The sequence below is a fragment of the Pelophylax lessonae genome, assembly GCF_965119305.1.
Source record: "Pelophylax lessonae genome assembly, chromosome: 8".
In the NCBI taxonomy this organism is placed as follows: domain Eukaryota; kingdom Metazoa; phylum Chordata; class Amphibia; order Anura; family Ranidae; genus Pelophylax; species Pelophylax lessonae.
In genome coordinates, this window is record NC_138775.1 from 104,870,390 (window position 1) to 104,891,957 (window position 21,568).

At 46.2% G+C, this 21,568-nt stretch overlaps 1 protein-coding gene across 2 annotated transcripts in view; it reads left to right on the plus strand.

Moving 5' to 3' along the window:
- Nucleotides 1-21,568, plus strand: part of TOM1 (target of myb1 membrane trafficking protein) — a 400,254-nt gene that overhangs the window by 375,548 nt on the left and 3,138 nt on the right. For both annotated transcript variants that reach the window (XM_082266183.1, XM_082266184.1), the window contains one exon: nucleotides 19,827-19,866. In XM_082266183.1, the coding sequence (XP_082122309.1) occupies nucleotides 19,827-19,866 (40 nt within the window). The remainder of the gene's footprint in view (nucleotides 1-19,826; nucleotides 19,867-21,568) is intronic.

Here is a 21,568-nt window from a genome sequence, read left to right on the forward strand (position 1 = left end):
TGGCCAAATCTCCTTTGTTGTCTTTTATGGGGCCAATGTGTTCTGGCCTCCCTTTTTTTACTGTTTATATACTTAAAGAATTTTTTGGGGTTGTTTTTACTGTCTTCCGTTATATGTCTCTTGTGTTCTATTTTAGCCGCCTTAATTTCGTCTTTACATTTCTTATTACACTCTTTGTAATGCTTGAATGCTGCCAATGACCCCTCAGCCTTGTATTTTTTGAAGGCCTTTTCTTTAGTATTAATATGCATTTTTTATGTTGGAGTTTAACCGCCCAGGGTTTAGTTTTGATCTTTTAAATGTATTTCCCTTTAGAATGCACTGGCCAATCCCTTTAAGTATGCTCTTGAAGCACTCCCATTTTTCCTCCGTGTTCTTTGTTCCCAGGGTTCTATCCCATTTGATATTTTCTAGCAGAGAGCGCAGTTTTGGGAAATTGGCTCTTTTGAAATTCAGTGTTTTTATATTACCCTTATGTTTCCTATTACTATGATTATTATTGAAACTAATTGACCTATGGTCATTGTTTCCTAAGTTGCCCCGTATTTTTATATCCATGAGCAGGTCTGTATTGTTGGTAATCAGTAGGTCAAGTACTGCATTGTTTCTTGTCGGTGCATTCACAAGTCCCCCATTATAATTACATTTCCCATCCTTGCTGCCAATCCTATCTGTAAAATGAGGAGGACTCGGCTGAGTCAGTGGCGCTGGTGCAATTTGGCACCCGCAAATCGTCCAAGGTAACCAAGGAGTTTCCCTTTCCTGCCTAGTTTGACGAGATTGTCACTAGTTAGTGGGGTTCCCCGAAACGCATGGTTGGTTCCCCGAAACGCATGGTTGGAATACCTAAGCGTTTTGCTAGGCAATATCTCTTTGTGGAGTCTCTTCTGAAGAAACGAACGGATCCACCGTCTGTGGATTCTTAGGTTTCCAGGCTGAATAAGGCCAAACCTTTTGCCGGTGGAGGACCCCGTAGACAAAAGAGGTGAGGCTCTGGTCCAGTACCTCTTCACCGTGGCTGGTTCAGTTTTAAGACTGGTGTTTGCTATCACTCTGGTATCCCAGACCTTACTGAATTGGCTAAGATTTTATTCCAGGATCTGGAGGGGAGTCAAAACCCTTCTAAGCTGGCAGACCTGGTAGATCAGTTGATCCAAGGGTTACAGTATATTTGTGATGCGGCCCCCTTGGCCGGCAGGGTTTCTGTGATGGCAGTGATCTTTCGCTGCATGATCTGGTGGAAGTACTGGTCAGCTGATTCGGGAGGAGTCCAGGTTGCCGATCAACACCCTGGAAATTCGGGTGATCAGAATTCGTCTGTCTCAATGGACGGATTGTCTGCAGGGATGCCCTGTGCGGATACAGTCGAACAGTGCTGTGGCATATGGCAATCATCAAGGGGGCACAAGAAGTGCCCTGGAAGCCCGGGAAGTGGTCAGCATCTTGAGGTGGGCAGAACGATATGTCCCGGCCCTCTCTGCTGTGCACATTCCAGTGGTAGAGAATTGGCACGCGGACTATCTCAGTCGGCAGACGTTGGATCGGGGCATATGGGCTCTTCACCCAGAGGTATTTCATCAACTGTGTCTTCGGTGGGGGACCCCCAATGTTGACCTGCTGGCTTCCCGTCTCAACAGGAAGGTGCAGAGGCTTGTGGCAAGGTATTGAGACCCTCTGGCAGACGACGCAGATGGTCTGGAGGCCCCTTGGGACCAGTATCGCCTAATTTATGCATTTCCTCCATTACATCTTCTGCATAGACTTCTTCTGTACAGAATTGAGGCAGAAGGGATTCCAGTAATTCTGGTGGCCCCAGACTGGCCTCAAAGGGATTGGTACGCGGGCCTGGAAAGACTGGTAGCAGATGCCCCTTGGTGGCTTCCTCTCAGAGAAGATTTTTTGTCTCAAGGGTTGATCTTCCATCCTGCTTTATGGTTGCTGGCATTAACAGCCTGGCTATTGAAAGCCAGGTACTGAGGGATAGGGGGTTGTTGGATTTGGTGATTCCTACTCTGTTAAAAGCTAGGAAATCTACCTCTCGGAAGATTTACCATTGAGTTTGGAAGGCGTACATTACTTGGTGTGATTCTCCGGGGGGGGGGGGGGGGGGTTTTCCCCTCGTTCCTTTTCGGTATCTCATCTGCTGGAGTTTCTACAAAAAGGTGTAGATCAACGTTTGGCCCTGGGAACAATTAAGGGCCAGATTTCAGCCTTGGCAATTTACTTCCAAAGGCCGTTGGCCACAAATTCCTTGGTTCACACCTTTAATGCAGGGGGTTTGCTACTTGGCTCCTCCGATACGGTCCCTGGTGTCCTTATGGGATCTTAATCTGGTATGGTTGGTTCTTCAAAAACCGCCCTTTGAAAATATTTGTGAAATTCCTGTTTACCTTGTCCCAGAAACGGTCTTTCTTGGTAGCTATTACTTCTGCACACAGGGTCCCTGAGCTGGCTGCATTGTCCTGTCGATCGCCTTATCTGGTTGTTCACAGGGACAACGTGGTGCTATGTCCCCGTCAGTCGTTCCTTCCTAAGGTCGTTTCGGGGTTCCACTTAAATTAAGACATTGTGTTGCCTTTGTTGTGTCCTAAGCCAAAATATCCAAAAGAAATTGCCTTGCATTCCCTGGATGTAGTTTGGGCCATTAGGGTGTACTTGGCGGCGTCTGAGTCGATTTCGCAAATCGGATTCCTTGTTTGTCCTTACGGATGGTTCTCGTAAGGGGCAGACTGCATCTACTGCGACCATTTTCAGATCGATCAGGCAGATGGTTGTGCAGGCCTATTCAAATAAGGGTCAGACTCCTCCTTTCCCTGTTAAGGCACATTCTTTGAGGGCGCTTAGTGCCTCCTGGGCCTTCCGTCATTAGGCGTCAGTGGTCCAGGTTTGCAAAGCGGCCACATGGTCGTCTGTACACGCATTCGCCAAGTTTTTACTAGGGGGATGTTTTTGCATCTTTAGATGCTGTTTGGCCGCAAAGTTTTGCAGGCTGCTGTGACAGAAATTCTGCCTCCTGAGGGTGTCATTTTCTGGTAGGTGATCTCCAGTTGTTCCTGGTTGAGCTCCTGGTTTACCTGGTTGGCTATATTTAGCCCTGTTTTTTGAGAAATATGTTTATTGCTGTGTTTTTTCCCACCCCTCTCATGCTGACACTGCTTTGGGATGTCCCATCGGTCAAAGAAGATATGAAGCGGTGTCTGTCAATGAGCGAAAGATAACTGGATTTTTGTCTTACTGTAAAATACTTTTCTCTGATATTCATTGACGGGACACAGCACCCACCCCTCTGTGGAGTTGGGTTATGTATTTTTCTGACACCGTTACAAAACTGAGATCCTATAGCAGGAAGTGGGAGTATACCCCCTGGGACTGCCCTATAGGCGTAGTCGAGCTTCTAACCTTTTCCACTTAGTGTCCTACTCCTAAGGAGAGCAGGATAACCATCGGTCAAAGAAGATATGAAGCTGTGTCCGTCATTGAACATCAGAGAAAAGGATTTTACGGTAAGACAAAAATAAATTGTTTAATTCCAGCAAAATTGCTTTTGAAAAACCGCTGAACAAATGTGTGCCATAAAAAATTGCAACACCCATTATTTTATTCTTTTTGTTTTTTTATTTAAAATTTTGCAGTTTAACAAGTCAAAATATACAACAGGCATCAACAAGAATTGTACATTGAAATAACCAACATTGACTGGAGAGGCCGTGTAGGGGGGGGGGGGTGAATCCTGCCCTCGGCAGGGGGAGGGAAGAAAGGGGGGGGGTGAGGCCAGAACTCAATGACCTAAATTTACGTGAGCCCCGGGAAGGCATAGGTGGTATGAGTGGTGGGGTCACGTATAGTAAATGTAAAACCATCAGGGGGGGGGGGGGGTTGTCCAGAGTTCTAGACAAACGTAAGGCAAACGTTCCATTTGGCTTGGAAGTGTTCGTTCGCAGAGGGGGACGTAGAGTCCGTGTTGAGGCGGTCGATGGAGAGGAGTGTGGTTAGCTCTGGCTGTAACATGGAGATGAGGGGAGGAGTAGTTGCAATCCAATGTTTCAAGATCAGGCGTCTGGCAACTAGTAGAGTGGTAAGTATCCATAAACGAGGAGGTTCGGCTGATGTGCTCGACCATTTCTGAAGACGCTTATCCCAGTAGCCGAATAGCAAAAGAAGGGGGTCTTTTGGTGCAGTCAACTTGGTGACGGATTCGATGTAGGCAAGGACCTTGTCCCAAAATGATGAAATAGACGGACAGTCCCAAAACTTGTGATAAAGGGATGGGCGTTCGGTAGAGCAGAGAGGACATTTGTGGGCATCCGAGATAGTCTTGTCAGATAGAAACGGGATATGCGCTCTATGGAAGATTTTGAGCTGTGTTTCCTTCCAGACAGAGTTGGGGGTAAGTCCAAGGGTGGTCCGAAGACCGCTGACGATCTTGGGCAGAGTGTCCTCTCCAGGGAAGTCTTTGAGCCAGTTCCTAGCGGAGGACGTAAACACAGCTGGTGGGCACGATTGTAAAAGAGGTTTGTATATGGCCGAGATGGTAAATTTGCCCGATTCTAGAAGAGAATCTATGAGTGAAAGCCGGAACCTCTGATCAGGATTGGTTGAGGTAGTGCGAACATAGTGGCGACACTGCGCCAAGTAGAAAGAGTCCGAAGTAGGCAAATTGTACGTCCTGGAGATGTCCGAGATAGGGAGCAAGAGACCTGTTTGGGTATTACAAAGTTGAGCAAAGGTGACCAGTCCTTTTAGATTCCAACGATTATAGACCATATGTTCCATACCAGGGGGGAAGGCCGGGTTGCCCCGGATCGGCACATATTTGGAGAAATACAGTGGTAACTTCAACAGCTTACGCACCTCCCTCCATGCTATAACCGTGTCCCTTAGGAGCAGGCTATGCCGCAGGTTGGGAGGGAGTTGAGCCCATCTGACATGAAGAAGGGCCGACAGAGTGAAAGGCTCGGACATCTGGGACTCCAACTCATAATTCGAGAATTGAGACGTCCGGGATATCCAGTCCAAAGCCACCCTCAATAAGCAGGACAGATTATACAGTCGCAGATCAGGAAAGTTGATACCAGCGTCTCGCCTGGGGAGGCTCAGTTTTTTGGAGGAAATGCGAGGTCTCTTCCCTCTCCACAGAAAACGAGAGAAAGCTCTGGAGAGCTCCTGAACGTCTATGTTTAATCAGTAACGGCAAGGTTTGCAAGAAGTACAATATGCGTGCAAAACTAACCATCTTTATCAGGTGGCATCTCCCCAAGAGAGACAGCGGCAAATCCCTCCAGTTTTCCAGTTCCCCTTTAATTTTGGCAAATAGCGGGGGGTAATTAAGGGTGTAGATAGAGGCGGGGGTTCTTCCGATTTTTATACCGAGATAAGTGATAGATTGTGGTGCAATTTTAAAGGGGGAACTAAGTTCCCATGCGCGCTGCGTGCCGACCCCAAGGGGAGGATTTCACTCTTGGAGTAGTTTATTTTGAGGCCCAAGCACTTCCGAAAAGCATCGAAGGTAGATACTATCGTGGGTATGTCGGCAGCGGGTCGAGAGGTGAAGAGAAGGACGTCGTCCGCAAACAGGGAGATCCGGAGTTCCTGGTCGCCTACACTTACACCATGCAGGGGTGCTTTAGTGGAAAAGTAACGCGACAAGGGTTCCATGGCCAGGTTGAATAGTAACGGGGATAGGGGGCACCCTTGACGCGTTCCCTTGTACAGTCTAAAGTCCGTCATGGAGCCTCCTACACATAATCTGGCAGTCGGGGAGGCATACATGGAGGTAATCAGGCGGACAAACGGGCCTTGGAATCCCATGGCATCCAGGACCCTTCGCAACCAATTGAAGTTTACGTTGTCGAATGCCTTTTCGGCATCCAACGTCACTATAGCCAGGTCCTTGTTGGGGTGAATGCGGGCTTGTTCAAGTACCAGTAACACCTTCCGGATGTTGGCTGTGGCCGAACGTCCTTTGGTGAAACCGGATTGGGCTGGGTGTATCAGATGTGGCATGATAAACGCCAAGCGTGAGGCAATAATTTTCGATAACATTTTTACGTCCAGGTTAAGTAACGATATAGGGCGGTATGAACCTGGTTCTAGAGGATCTTTCCCTTTCTTTGCTAGCAGTTTTATGATGGCCTGATTACCCGTCGGCAGGTAGGGCCCACCGTCCCAGATATGGGAGTAGACCGCCACCAGTGTAGGAACCAAGCTAGCTGTGACAGATTTGTAAAATTCCCTTGTGAGACCGTCTGGCCCAGGTGATTTGTTGGCCGCTAGGTGTTTTATTGTTTGCGTGACTTCTTCCGCCGATATCGGTGCGTTTAACATGCTTAACTGTGCAGGATCAATAAGAGGAAGTCCCGTATCCGACAAAAATATGTTACCCGCCGCTTCCTCTACATCCTCCCGACCATATAACGCGGAATAAAAATCCCTCATGATGCGCTGCACGCCTTGGGGAGAGGAGTCTATCGTGCCTGAGGGATCTCGCAGAGATCCAATATGTGTGGGAGATGGCCGGCCCTTGCACATCCTCGCCAACAGTTTGCCCGCCTTGTTGCCGAACCTGTGCAAGGACGCGGCTAGGTGAGCCGTGCGAGTACGTTCCACTTTGTCTGCCCACTCATCGAAATTTTTCTTAGCTAGAAGCCAGGCTTCTGTGGCCTTTGGGGTATTCATGAGAAGTAAGTTTCTCTGCGCCGCGCATAAACGTTCGCTCGCTGATTTATAACCGCCGTTGGCGTGCCTCTTGTATGCCGCTGCATACGAGATTATGCGGCCTCTTAGGAAGGCTTTGCCCGCTTCCCAGAACAAATGAGGGGAGGAAGAGTGCGCCGCGTTAGATTCCGAGTAATTCTGCCATTCGCGTTCAAGATATGACTGGAAGTCAGCATTTTTGGCTAGGAAGGAGGGGAACCGCAAGATAATGGGGACAGTCGGGGAGCCCGTGAGGTCAAGAGTCAGGGATAGAGGAGAGTGGTCAGAAATTGCCATGTCCTGAATGACTGCGTCCTGTATCAGAGGGAGGAGAGAGTCTGAGCAGAAGAAATAGTCAATTCTCGTGAAAGTCTTGTGAGGGTGGGAATAGAAAGTAAATTCGCGGTCAGACGGGTGGAAATGTCGCCATGTGTCAGTCAGTGAGATAGAGTCCATAAGTGTGGCTAGGGGAGTGGGGGTGCCGATCGTACGAGAGCATGACGCTGGGGGGGGCAGGGACTTATCTAGAACTACGTCCGTAACCGCATTAAAGTCACCCCCTAGCAGACGCGGAACATGTGGCAGGGTTAAGGCTCGCGTTGATAGCGACGAATAGAAGGACTGGTCGAATACGTTAGGGGCATACACGTTAGAGATGACAAATTCTTTGCTATTAATACGGATGTGGGCCGAAACATAACGGTCCTCCGCATCTGTATCCACCGACAGGATCTCCACTGGGAGACGTTTGTGGAATAGGATGAGGACACCGGCCTTGCGCCCTACCACTGCCGAACCCATCACCTTACCCACCCAAAGCTTTTCCATACGTGCCATGTCTTCTGCTTGAAGGTGTGATTCCTGGAGAAGAGCGATGTCTGCCCGGAGGCGTTTGAGATGCCGCAGGACTTTCATCCTCTTAGCCGGGGATCTGAGACCTTTAACATTCCAGGATATCAGCGTCATTACTTATAAATAAAGGACAGAATTGTATAACAATGACGGTATACCCTACCCATAATCGTGAAGAAGACAGCGCCTGAGCATGCTATAAAGTGCCAAAAGGTAATTAGAATGAAACGCCAAATGTATTCGGCAACCCGAGGGATATCGACCTCTGGGGGGAGCAGGCCAGGGAAACAGGGAATAGGAACACTGGATGGAAAGAGAACCATAAACCAAATAAACATAACAAAATAGTCGCATTGACTTCACTTTTTTCCGCATGCGTATGCGATGGAGCACAGCTCCCCAAATGTGACTCCAGAGACGGCACGGGGCGAATGAGTCCCTGATAATAGTCGTGTCTGCAGAGACCTGGGTCGCGATTAACGACTGAGCATGGTGCAGCCATGGCATAAGATACAGATCAGAGAGAGGAGTACATAAAACATCAGAGGAAGAGAAAACAGTAAATGTCAAGTAATAAACACTTTAACAATCTCCATTAGTGGAGGACAAGCTTACGGTATCTGCCGTACAGCGGCAGGTGTCATCCAGGAACATATCGCTGAGGAAATCTCTCCTATGCCCCATTAGGTAAAAGGAGGTACTGAAGAGACATGAGAGGAATCAGCGAGGGGGTCCAGAGCGGCCAAAGCTAACCACATCCGCGTAGCGTTGCCTTTTTGGGGATTCTTTCCTTGGGCTGTGTTGGAGGTCCGGTCTGGGGAAGGAGGACGTTTTAGATGCAGAAGATTGGCCCGAGTCGCCGTGGTGTAGAGAGCGGACAAATTTCTCTGCTTCTGAGGGGTCCTGAAAGGACAGCTGATTGCCGTTCGGGGCATGAAGGCGTAGCGTCGCCGGATAGGCCAGGGTAAACTTCAGACGTTCGTTGTGCAGTTGTGAGCAAACAGTCTGAAAAGCTTTACGTCTTTTTGTGACGTCGACTGAATAGTCTGCAAAAATAAGCACTTTCATACCTTCTATTTGGAAGTGTGGAGTTTGGCGGAACTTCTACAAGATGGCGGATTTGTCCCCATAGTTAAGATATTTCGCAATGATCTTTCATTCTTCTGAATAAAGCCCCATTCTGTGAGCCCGTTCCACTACGCAAATCCCTTGCAGGCCCAGGGCAGCTGGTATTTTGCGCGCGCACAGTTCAGGGATAGCTGAAGGTGCAACGGATTCTGGGATCCCTATGAGCCGGAGGTCTGTTCTCTAAGTCCTCAAGTTTATCCATAATTACCCGGTTAAGCTTGTCCTGGGATTGTTCAGTGCCCTGCATTTGATATATCTCATCCTCGACACTGGAAATCCTACTTTCTGCCTCATTTAGGCGGTGTGAGTGAGACTCCAGTTCCTTCCTGATGCAGGCCATGCCTGCAGCCACAGCCTGTTCCACCGAGGCTGTGATGGTGGGAGTAAGCAGGGCGACCACTGCTTTGGCAATCCGGTCTATAGAGGGGTCCGATGCCGTGGGGTGTGTGATAGGAGGTGGCTGTGTGGCCTCCTCAGGCAGCCTGGAAGTGTCCATGGCCGCAGGTTTGGGCGCCTTGCCGGAGTAGGCCGGGTGTATCTGCGCCGGGTCCGGGGGGGTTCCAAGAGCAGATAAGAGGCCGAGTTAGCAGGGTGGAGGTGCCGGGCGGGCTTTATAGGCTGATTCTTGGGGTCACACCGTGGGAGCTGCGGAGTGCTCAACTACTCCATGCGGAACCGGAAGTCTTATTTTATTCTATAGGACATCCGATGTAGATATACAGTATGTCACAAAAGTGAGTACACCCCTCACATTTTTGTAAATATTTTATTATATCTTTTCATGTGACAACACTGAAGAAATAACTTTCCTACAATGTAAAGTAGTGAGTGTGCAGCTTGTATAACAGTGTCAATTTTCTGTCCCCTCAAAATAACTCAACACACAGCCATTAATGTCTAAACCATACAGTGTGTGTGTGTGTATGTATGTGTGTGTGTATATATATATATATATATATATATAATATTAGGGGGCTCTAAGTAATTTTCTACCAAAAATGTTGATTTTTACAAGTATGTTAAAAATATCAGAATTGGTCCAGTAGTGAAGTGGTTTGGTAGAAAACAGCTCTTTGAGACATTTTGTTTAAATATCAGGAAGATATAATGGTGTACACAAATCAACAGTACTGAATGTAGATTAGAGGCATAAGAGTTGCATATGCAGCTGTGCTGTTAGTTTTTCATGTCTTTCATTGATCATGGTTCCGCGGACTTCAGATTAAACCTCCGACATAGTAATATGTTGCAACAACCAGGCCTTTGCTATAAGTTGTATTGCAGCTGATACAACATGGGTCATAAGGGCAGGTCCACTGGGTACGCAGAAAGGAGCCAGTACTGGGGCAGCCACAGAAACCTTGTGAAGAAGAATATGTATGCGTGGGAGTGATGTAATCAAGCCTCCGGCCAATCAGATGGCCAGGGGATGGGAACCGGGAAGCAGGATAGCCGAACTCGTTGGCCGTCCTGTCGCTGAGCGGGCAGCACTGCGGGCGCTTCATTCTAAGGCAAGTATTTCATAATTGGCTAGTATGCAATGCATACTAGCTCATTATGCCTTTGTCTTACAGGTTTTTTTTTTTTTTTTTTTTTCATTTTTTTGAGGAGGATTTACTTCCTCTTTAAAACCCCTTAGAGTTAGAAAAGTGTAAAAGCAGGTCACCTTGGAGGCAATCCGGTGGTGAACAGGCCTGTGGGATTCAAGTCCGGGTGGAAATGAAGGGTTGCAGATGATTGATAAAAGTGGGCAGTGGGGGGGGGGGGGGGGGGAGGAAGCCACCAGAATAATGCTGTCCCCCCAGGGGCCTAACAAATGCCAGGTAATGGGGTTTGATAGACCCTTCCTATCTCTTGGAGGGGTAGCCACAGAAGATTATGGATGGATAAATCAGGCACAGTCATGAGCTTCTATTTCAACCCACAACTGACTTGTTTGATAGTTGGTCACTTGAGGTATTTGAGCTGTATAGTAGTACTTCGATAGGAATGGGACACCCAGACTGCTCATTGCTCTGGTCTGATACATGTGTGCTGAGATTCCTGACTTATGGTTATTACATATGAAGCCTATCACCTGTGTCTGGGTTGTGCATTTCACTGGCACTGGGATTGATGTTTGGCAGTCCGTGAAATAAGTGCAGCAATTTAGGTAGGTACATTTTTATCACCATGATACGGCCCATCCAGGACAGGCGATGCGCATCACAGGTGCTAATGAGACTATGAAGTATCCAGGGGAGGGATGGATACTTAGCCTGGAAGAGAGAAAGGTAGTGTCTAGTCAAAAAGACTCCTAAGTATGGCAGTTTGTGGTGTTCCCACTGATATTGAAAGGTTTGTTGGAGAGTTTGCAGTAGTGGAAGGGGCTAGGATATGTTCAGGGCTTTGGATTTCACAGGGTAAACTTGTAATCTTGAGAGCATACTAAACTAATAAGAGAGTGTGCAATGATATAAGGAGTTGTTGGGATAACATCATCCTCAAAGAGGCTCAACTTGTAATGATGATTTGCAATCTCTAGACCTGTTCTGTCTGCTGATGCTTGTAATAGTATAGCAAGGGGCTCTATGAAAATAGAAAGGCGGATAGGGGGCATCCCTGCCTCCTTCCTTGCATAATGGGAAAAAGATGGTGATTTTAAGCTTGCATGTTTCACATAAGCTGTCTGTGTGTTATATACAGTTAGGTCCATATATATTTGGACACAGGCGCAATTTTCATACGTTTGGCTCTATATGCCACTAGAATAAAATAAAACAAAACCATACAAATGAATTTGAAGTGTAGACTTTCAGCTTTAACTCAAGGGGTTGAACATAAATATCTAGTACAACTTTTAGGACCTGCAACCATTTTTATACACAGCCCCCCCCCCCCCCCCCCCCCATTTTCAGGGACTCAAATGTAACTGGACAAATGAATATAATCAGGTTCATGTTCATTTTCAATATTTTGTGGAGAACAACAAGTGAAATGCATGCTCAATTGGGTTGAGATTAGGCGATTGACTCAGCCATTGCAGAATATTGCACTTCTTTTCCTTCAAAAGTCCCTGGGTTGCTTTTGCACTGTGTTTTGGATCTTTGTCCATTTGTACTGTGAAGTGTCGTCCAATCAACTTTGCTGCATTTGGCTGAATCTGGACTGACCGTATATCTCTAAACAATGCAGAATTGATCTGGCTGCTTCTGTCTTCTGTCACATCATCAATAAACACCAATTACCCAGTGCCACTGGAAGCCATGCATGCCAATGCCATCACACTGCCTCCACCATGTTTTAAAGATGGTTTGCTTTGGATCATGAGAAAATAAAGATTTTTCCCCTTGTGGTGGGACTTTTAAGGCACTCAAAGTTATAAACCTAATCTATCAGAAAATATAAATTTTATTAAAACAACGATTTGACAAAAAATTATGAATAATGAAAATGTTAAAATATGCAAACAGTATATTACATGGTATACATGGTGCAAATGTTTGTCAGCTTGTACAGTGAAAGATACCCAATGCATTTTGAAGTCGGAGAACTTCTTCCTCAGGGGTAGTTCTTACATCTGTAGCTAGACTTATTCATTGCACACTATATCGTTTCCACTGCTTGCCAATTAAAAACGGATGGTTTCAAAAATACGCCTGCCTGGTCGGTCACATTTATACAGATACCATATAGAAATGATGTTTGAGTGGGTGTCCGTCAGAGGCATGCGCTCCCCAGTATGGGAGTTGTGGGCAGCTGGAGCCCAAAAGTAAAGGAGGCCCTTGATGTAACAGGGAGGATGATCAAGCCCGTGACCAGCGCTCTCAGCAGGCTGCGTCAGGTACGCAGGTGTCTTTTGGTTCCCACAAATATCGAAATCAGGTAAAGTATTCCCTTGTCCTGACTTGTTTCACTCTATTGTGAATGAACAATGGCGACACATTAAGCACATACTGGTGGTGCCTAAGCGTTTTGCAGAGGCGGTGTGATACGTCCCTGGACTGGCCTTATTGGTGGCCAGGACATCAGCAGTGGGGGTTGCTATTAGACGTCAGCTGACCAGGCTTCTAAAAAAAGCTGTTTCTGATCTCCCTTTTAGGAGGGAGAAGCTATTTGGAGCCTATCTGGATGAGTTGAACAAAAAAGGTATCACGGGGGGTAAGAGCACTAATCTGCCCCGATCCTCTAAAAGCAAGGTGCCGCGCTCTAGGTGGGGGGCCTTCCTTTACTGCTCATAAATGTCTTATTCGTGCCCAAGGGTCACAGGAAAAAGGTAAACAGTTTAGATCTTCGGGGGGGTCCAAGAAGCCATGGCCCGGTAAGTCCAAGGGCAGCAAATCTGGACCCACAGACAAGCCCCCGTCTACATGAAGGGGCGCCCTCACCCTAGTCTGGGGTGGGAGGGACGTCTTTGATTCTTCCGGGAACCCTGGACTTCCTTGATCCAGTACACATGGGTTCACGAATTGATACGCTTTGGATACAAAACCGAATTCCGGTCTCGTCCACGAGACAGCTTCTTCCCACCCAATCTTCTATTGTCCCCAGCCAGGTTAAGGGACTTGAAAGGGGCGGTACACGACTTGCTGTCGCAAGGGGTGATTGTGCCGGTTCCAGCTTCGGAACGCTTTCAGGGGTTTTATTCAAACCTGTTCACCATGCCCAGAAAAGAAGGCAAGGTGCGCCCCATCCTAGATCTCAACGCCTTGAACCGCTTTGTGTGGGTACAGAGGTTTTCGGATGGATTGCATCCGTACAATAGTGGACATCCCTGCCTATGCTGGATACCAGTGGTTTCTTCACTATGCTGTAGCAGAGCAGCATTATCAATTTGTGGCGTTACCCTTTGGTCTCGCCTCTGCTTCCAGAGTGTTTACCAAGGTTCTGGCTCCGGTGTTAGCATTGCTTCGCCGGAGGGGTGATTGCGGAACTGGGATATCTGGACGATCTCCTGTTGAGAGCGGTCTCTCATTCGATTCTGTTGGAGAATCTGGAGGTCACTGTCCAAACTCTACAAGAGTTCGGTTGGAACATCAATTTAAAAAAATCTGTATTGACTCCGGTTCTGAGACTGGAGTACCTAGGCCGGACTCTGGATTTAGCCTTTTTTCTCCCCTCGGACAAATTTTGTCTGAGTTATTGGACGACTCGCCTACACAATTGTCCAGTTTTGGGTCAATCAGACAACTCCATTGCTGTGGCTTACATCAATCACCAGGGGGGCACCAGGAGTGTCCTGGCGGCCAAGGAGGTGGGCGAGATTCTGACTTGGGCAAAAAGATTTGTTCCAGCCCTCTCTGCTGTACACATGCCAGGTGTGGAAAAACTAGCAGGCAGATTACCTAAATCATCAGGTGTTGGATCAAGGGGAGTGGTCCCTACACCCAGAGCTGTTTCACCTACTGTGTGTTCGGTGGGGACCCACCAGGTTATTCTGTTTGCCTCTCGCCTCAACAAGAAGGGGAAGAGATTCATAGCCAGGTCTCCAAATCCTCTGGCTGACGCCACAGATGCCCTGGTGGCTCCTTGGGGGTGAGTATCGGCTGATTTATGCATTTCCCCCGTTAAAACATCTGCTGCGTCTTCTGCGCAGGATAGAGGTAGAAAACATTCCCGTCATTCTGGTGACTTCAGACTGGCCTCGTCGGTCTTGTTACGCAGACCACCAGTACCCCTTGGAGGCCTTCTCTCAGGGAAGATCTGTTGTTTTTCAAGGTCCGATCTTCTATCCTGCATCTATTTTCAATGCTCATTAGCCACGCACGCCCTTATCCGGATGTTTTTTCAAGGTGTGCGCCATTTGACACCTTCACGGCGATCCCCATTACAGCCATGGGATCTTAATTTGGTGCTGTCTGTTTTTCAAAAGCCTCCTTTTGAGAAAATTCGGGAGATTTCGCTGCTTGCTTTGTCTCAGAAGGTTGCCTTCTTGGTGGCGATCACTTCTGCCTACAGAATATCTGAACTGACGGCATTGTCTTGCCGCTCACCTTATCTGGTGGTTCTCAGAGATAAGGTGGTACTTCGACCTAATCAGTAGTTCCTTCCTAAGGTGGTTTCTGATTTTCATTTAAATTAAGACCTTGTACTGCCTTCCCTTTGCCCTAAACCTCAGCATCCTAAGGAGTATGCTTTACATTCTTTGGATGTGGTCCGGGCTATCAGGGTTTACTTAGAGACCACTGCGTCCTTCAGAAAATCGGACACTCTTTGTGTCCTTACGGATAGACCTCGTAAGACACTGGCTGCGTCTGTTGCAACCATTTTCCAGATGGATCAGACAAACGGTGGTACAGGCCTATTCACTGAAGGGTCAGATTCCTCCTTTTCCAGTGAAGTGCATTCTGCTAGAGTGCTGAGTGCCTCCTGGGCTTTTCGCCATCAGGCGTCAGTGCTACAAGTTTGCAAGGCGGCAACTTGGTCGTCTGTGCATACTTTTACAAAATTCTACAAGGTAGATTTGCTGGCATCAGCGGATGCTTCTTTTGGCCCCAAGGTTTTGCAGGCTGCAGTTTGAGAGAACCTCCGTTTTTTGCTTTCTGTTTGAGTGTTCGTTGTTTCGGGGGAGCACCTGTTGTTTCTGGTTGAGCTCTGTTTTACCTGGTTGGGTACGTTTGGCCATTGGGGCATTCAGGTTTTGTTCCAGTCTTGTTCCAGTCTTGTTCCAGTCTTGTTTCCGTCTTGTTCCCACCCCTCATGTTTTTACTGCTTTGGGACATCCCTATAGTCTATGATTAAGCAGAGCTGCGTCTGTCGATGAACGATGGAGAAAACTGGATTTTTGTAAGAACTTACCGTAAAATCCTTTTCTCTGAAGTTCATTGACAGACGCAGCACCCACCCCTCTACTTTTGAGTTATGGGGTCTTTTTCTGTCACTCCTTGCAACACAATTGTTTGCGTATAGCAGAGCCTGAGGGGTTATGTCGGCTGGGACAGCCCCTATAGGCATGGACAAGCCTTTTTTTCAGCCTAGTGCCTATCCCTAGTGGGAGGAGCATAACCCTATAGTCTATGATTAAGCAGAGCTGCATCTGTCGAACTTCAGAGAAAAGGATTTTACGGTAAGTTCTTACAAAAATCCAGTTTTTAACCACTTGCCTACTGGGCACTTTCACCCCCTTCCTGCCTAGGCCAATTTTCAGCTTTCAGCATTTTCACACTTTTTTTCATACAAATAGAGCTTTCTATTGGTGGTATTTAATCACTGCTGGGTTTTTTATATTTTACTTAAAAAAAAAAAAAGACAGAAAATTTTGAAAAAGTAAAAAAGTTTTTCTTTGTCAGTAAATTTTGTAAATAAGTAATTTTCCTCCTTCACTGATGTGTGCTGATGAGGCTGCACTGATTGTCGGCACTGATGTGGTGGCACTTATGGGCATTAATGAGGCGACACTGAAGGGCACTGATTAAGTGGCACTAATAGCTGCACTGATAGTTGGCACTGGTGGGCGGCACTGATAGTTGGCACTGGTGGGCGGCACTGATAGTTGGCACTGGTGGGCGGCATTGATAGTTTGGCAAAGAAGGGCGGCACCGATAGCTGGCAAAGATGGGCGGTACCGATAGCTGGCAAAGATGGGCGGCACCGATAGTCAGCAATGATAGGCGACACTGATGGACAGCACTAATGGGGGTCACTGATGTGCACTCATTGGTGTCACTGATGGGTACTGCTGGAGCTTTACTGTAATCAAGGCACTGATGATCAGTGCCCTGATTACCTGTCCTGGTTATCCCTTCGAGGATATGCCGCTAATTGGCTCTCCTCGTCACACACACTGACAGTGTGAGGCGAGGTGCTCCGATAAACGGCACTTACACATTTGCATATAACCAGGTGTGAGTTAAAGTTGATCCAGGGATTATCCAATTGCCTCTCGGGGGATCAGGAAGGAGTTTTTTCCCCTGTTGTAGCGAATTGGATCATGCTTTGCTGGGGTTTTTCGCCTTCTGTATAAACTGTGGGTATAGGATTGTGTATATGGGATTGTATGTTCTTTCTTTTGCATTGGTTGAACTAGATGTACCTGTCTTTTTTCAACCTAACTGTGTCCACCAGTGAACACAGAGAAAGGGATTTTACAGTAAGTAACAAAAAATATAGTTTTCTCTTACTTTTATTAATAGACACAGCTGCTGCTTCTTTATCCATGACCAAGCTGGGATGTCCCCAAGCAGTGCCACAACGAGGGGTGGTCAAACCAATGAATGGAGAGACAAAACACAGAACAAAATGCCAACACTCCAAAACACCCCAAGGAGTGCCTGAGAATTCTAAACAGCCACCTGCAATACCTTGAGGCCAAAATTAGCATCAGAAGATGTCATCACAGCAACTTTTTTTACAAGTTTGCACAGATAACCAGGTCACCGCTGCATAGACACCTGCTGTTGGAATATGTAGGAGGCACTCACTGCCCTGATGGAGAGCTCCATTATAGGGAAGGGAGGCTCCTGCCCAATAATGACATATGCCTGCACAACCGTCTGCTGAATCAAGCGCCAAATGCCAAGCCTCTCTTTGCACCAAAATGGCTACCGAGCATGGCAAGTAGAGCCATGCCTTCAGATCACAGGGAAAATGGCAGACACATTTCCAGGAACATGCCACATGGAAGCCCTCCAGGACTCAGCAGGAGACAAATAACCACCAGCAGCATACCCCCCACAGCTGACCTAGCTTCCCTTCCAGCCTGGGGTACCCCAGAGAGGCCAAAGTACCTGTGCAGCGGGACAGACCAGGACAGTCTCAGGATTTTCAGGTAAGAGATCCAGCAATCCCCACGGCAGTGTCCATCTGCGTTACTGGCCAGCGTGAACCCGCATCCTCCCCTGCAAGTAGCCAGGCCCTTACAAGTGGTGTCCAGTGAGCAGAAGCCAGAAAAGGGAGGGGGTGGGGTGGAGAGGACCCTGCAGGACTGAGCAAGCCGTTTAACTTGCTGGCCACCCCAGTCCGTAGGGCATCATTGCGGCCGACCGAGCGCGGAGGTCACTAGGGTGACCACTGGATCAAGATTATGCAGCCCATTGCCCAGTCCAACTGTTGATAGAAGATCTCCACAGGAAAAAAGCCAAAATTCCATAAAAAATGGAAAAAAGCTGTGGGACCAAAAGTCCCAGCAGAAAAGCAAGTCCATACCCCTGAAGACACTAAACCGAAATTACTGGAGGCCTATAGCGCAGAGGGGGTTTAATGCCCAGAGAGTACTGCCAATAGGAGGCGCTGAGTCTTGTTTTCTGCCTAGTGTCCTGTAGGTGGGGCTATAAAACCCTGCTTGCTCATGGATAAAGAAAAAGCAGCTGTGTCCGTCAATGAATGTAAGAGAAATGTTTGTTAATGGGCATCAGATAGAAGTGATTCATCGAAAGACCACGATGAGTCTGTGCCCACTGCTAGTAGGGATGAAGAGCTTACCAATCTTTAAAGTGGAATAATAAAAAATTACTGACATGTAATCTACTTTCTGTCACCTACTGCCTGTTTGCAATACCCTATAGAATGTACACTGAGCTATACATTTGCAATGCAGTTTACAAATGGTTAGCTTTATTATTTATGTAAGATCTTTATCCTGAAAGTTAGTGAAAAAACTGTTAAACTGATTAAAAGAGTTTTAGCCATTATCCTTTTATTCTTCTGATGCATATTCCCTCATTTTATATCTGTTTGGAGATAAAACCCAGGCCCACATAACTTTTCTCTCACATAATATTTTTATTTTTTTCATGTTCTTACATTTTTTGGGGCATATAGCCCCATATTTATATTCCTCTCTGTAAGTCTCGTTTTCAGCCTGATATTTACAGTACTCTCTAAAACCATAAAGTACTCTAAGATAATCTGAGCACACATTTTTTTTTGTAAATACTATCTCATTCATCACCACTTAAGGTTGATGTTTAATGAGCATTTGCATTTTTATGTATTGTATGTACCTCTTTTTTTTTTTTTTATTTTTTTTTTCCCCCCTTTTGATGTAGAGTGGTTTTCTGAATTTGATACACAAATACACATGTAATCAGACTCTTTCGAAGTCTGTACATCTTTGTTCTGACAAAATAATAATAAAAGATATATTTGACTCTTAAAATGTTAGGCTTAAATTAGTTTGTCACGTATATAAATTAAATCTAAATCTTCTAGTTGTTCTAACGCTACCTTCTCCACAGGTTGACCTTTTTCTTCCTAATTTTTTTTTCAGCTCCAGTTAGTTCAATGGAATACCCTCCTTTGCCTAGATGTGGTTAACATTCTCACACTTAAAGGTTTTTTGCAGGACTTTTTCAGGTGCTATAGTGATGACAACAACGACTACAGTGATAATGTTATACAACCTAATTCTTACACATATCAAAGACCGCTATATAATTTCAGTGGTGTCTTTTTTTTTTTTCTTTTTACACTTTTACTTAGGTCACAAGTTCATAACAGGTCCAGTGGACCTGTTTGGTACACTATTTTCTCGATGTACTTCGCAGACTTAAAGATCTGCTTTTTCAGGAGGTACTGTTAGTGTGTCTGAAAATTAAATTGTTAACCTACAATAATTACCTAATTTCTCCAAACAAATATCCAATGATAATCAATTACAAACATAACCATTGTATGCAGTTCCAACATCAACCCTAGTTCCAGTGACCATGGTGGTTGGGGTAACAACAGTAGGAAACCTCAAGGTGTTTATGCTAAAAAAAAAAAAAAAAAAAAACTCTTTACGCCTGCTTACTTCCAATGTAGAATTATGTGTATGGTTATTGTAAATATTTGAGTGCAATTGTGTGTGTTTGTGGGAGTAACGCATATTAACATGCCAAATCTGTGAAAAATGACATCTTATAATACACTTTCCCTCACTGAATAAACCAAATGAGTTCAGTGTGCTGTAAGCCAGGGGTATCCAACCACAGATGTGCATGTTACATAATCTTTTAGTTGAATGTCCTGCCCAAGAGTGTGGAATTAATTGGAGCTGTCAAGCTTTAATTAATTTGTGTGTGAAAAGGGCGAACTGCAGGAAAAATTCACAGTCGAGCTTAGAAAATCCTTGTACTGCATCCATTCTAACAGCTGAAGCATGACTGGTGGCATTGTTGCTTAAATCTCTTCAAATGTGATTTACCTTCACATACAGAAAATCTGTAATCTGTGCATTTTTTTCTTACATAAAGGAAGAAGAGATTGAGGGGGAGGATGGCGTCACTAGTGAAGGCAAGTACCCTACACCTCATCTTGTAAAACAATGGCACAACTTTTGTTTTCCAACAGTATTTTTCAACTCATGGTTCAAGAAAGGGTTGTTTTTTGAGCTAGCATAGCTACATATCTGTACCGCATAAGTGCTAATGTGACATAAATAGACTATGCCGTGTTATTGAACAGGAGATGGCTTTGGTGAACGAAGTTCTATATACAATGATCAAAATTCTGCCAGTTCGGCAAGGGCTAGCCATATTTCAGTCAGTGTGTAGCCGCCCCTGTTTGACAGAAGTTGGTGGTTTGATTGACTTCTGTAAAAAATACATGCTGGAAAATGTTTCTCATCAGCATCTGTAGCTACGGATTTGTTTATTCTGGCAGTGGGAGTCTGTCCGAATTACAAGGTCCTCACTCAACATCTCCCTCTTGGACACCACTCTCGCTACAATACGTCCCAACTTCCCATTTCGTAGTGCCTCACAATGCAATACTTAGGAACCAAGATCCAATGGGACCTTGCCTCCCTGTAATGTAATTTTAAACCTATCCTAGCCACATTAGCTGCCGACTTGGCGAAGTGGAAGACCATCGCAATATCCTTATTTGGCAGGTGCAATGTCCTTAAAATGAAAATAATGCCCTGGCTACCCTACCCATCAAACCTACTTTCTCTCGAGTTTATAAGTTTCATTTGGAAAGACAAAGCTCCCTGTATTGGTAGGGCTCTACTATTGCAACCCAAACTCATTGGAGGGATGGGATTCCCGGACCCTGTGCTATACCACATGGCAATACACATGACGAGAGCGCTGGATTGGTGTAGACCTGTTTCCCTCAAACTTCGGGTGACCTTGGAACAAGGCACTACCTCATGAAAAGCACACCCAAGCTCTTTATACTTAGCCCCTGATCGGTGTTACCCTGACAAAAATCGACAGGTATTACCAGAGCTTTTTTCTCTGTGAATAGGTGCAGGTACTCCTCTCTTCTGAGTCACTCCTTGTCTCCACCCCCTACCCACCTCCGAGCGCTATCCTTTGGTTTCACCCCCTACCCACCTCCCACTACCCCCTTTTAAGGGAATACAGAACCAAGTATCATGTTGTGGTTCTAGGTAATTTGTATAGAATTTGTCAATGACTAGAAAAGCAGTAAAATAGGTCCCCTGGAATCAGCAACAATAACCCCCCCCCCCCCCCCAAACAATAATTTCCCCAAGCAACAATAAATCCTCCACTGCAACAATAGCCCCCCCCCCCACAACAAAATGCCCTCCAGCAACAATAGATTCACCCCAGCAACAATAGATCCCCCAGCAGCCAGCATCAATAGGCCATTCAGCTCACCCCACTGACTCCAGCACCCATTTGCCATTGCATACATTCAGACTGGAGGTGCCAGAACTGCGTTCCCCCGCATTTCCGCTGAAAAAAAGCCCTAGGTATTATACACTGAGAAGCAAACCAAATTTCCCATCTCCACGACACCTATCATTGGCCATCCTGACTTTGTCTGGACTGAGTGACAGGGTATTCACATCACAAACTGTACAGGGCCCCTTGAGAGCAACCCATTTTGTACGCACAGCTGGCTGGATCTCCACAAATGAACTACTTATTAGTTCCTCCACCCCAACCAACTCTTAAAAAAAAAATAGAGAATTTTGTAACTTTTGTATTTCCTCTGCTCCTTACCCAAGCCTGCCCCCCCCCCC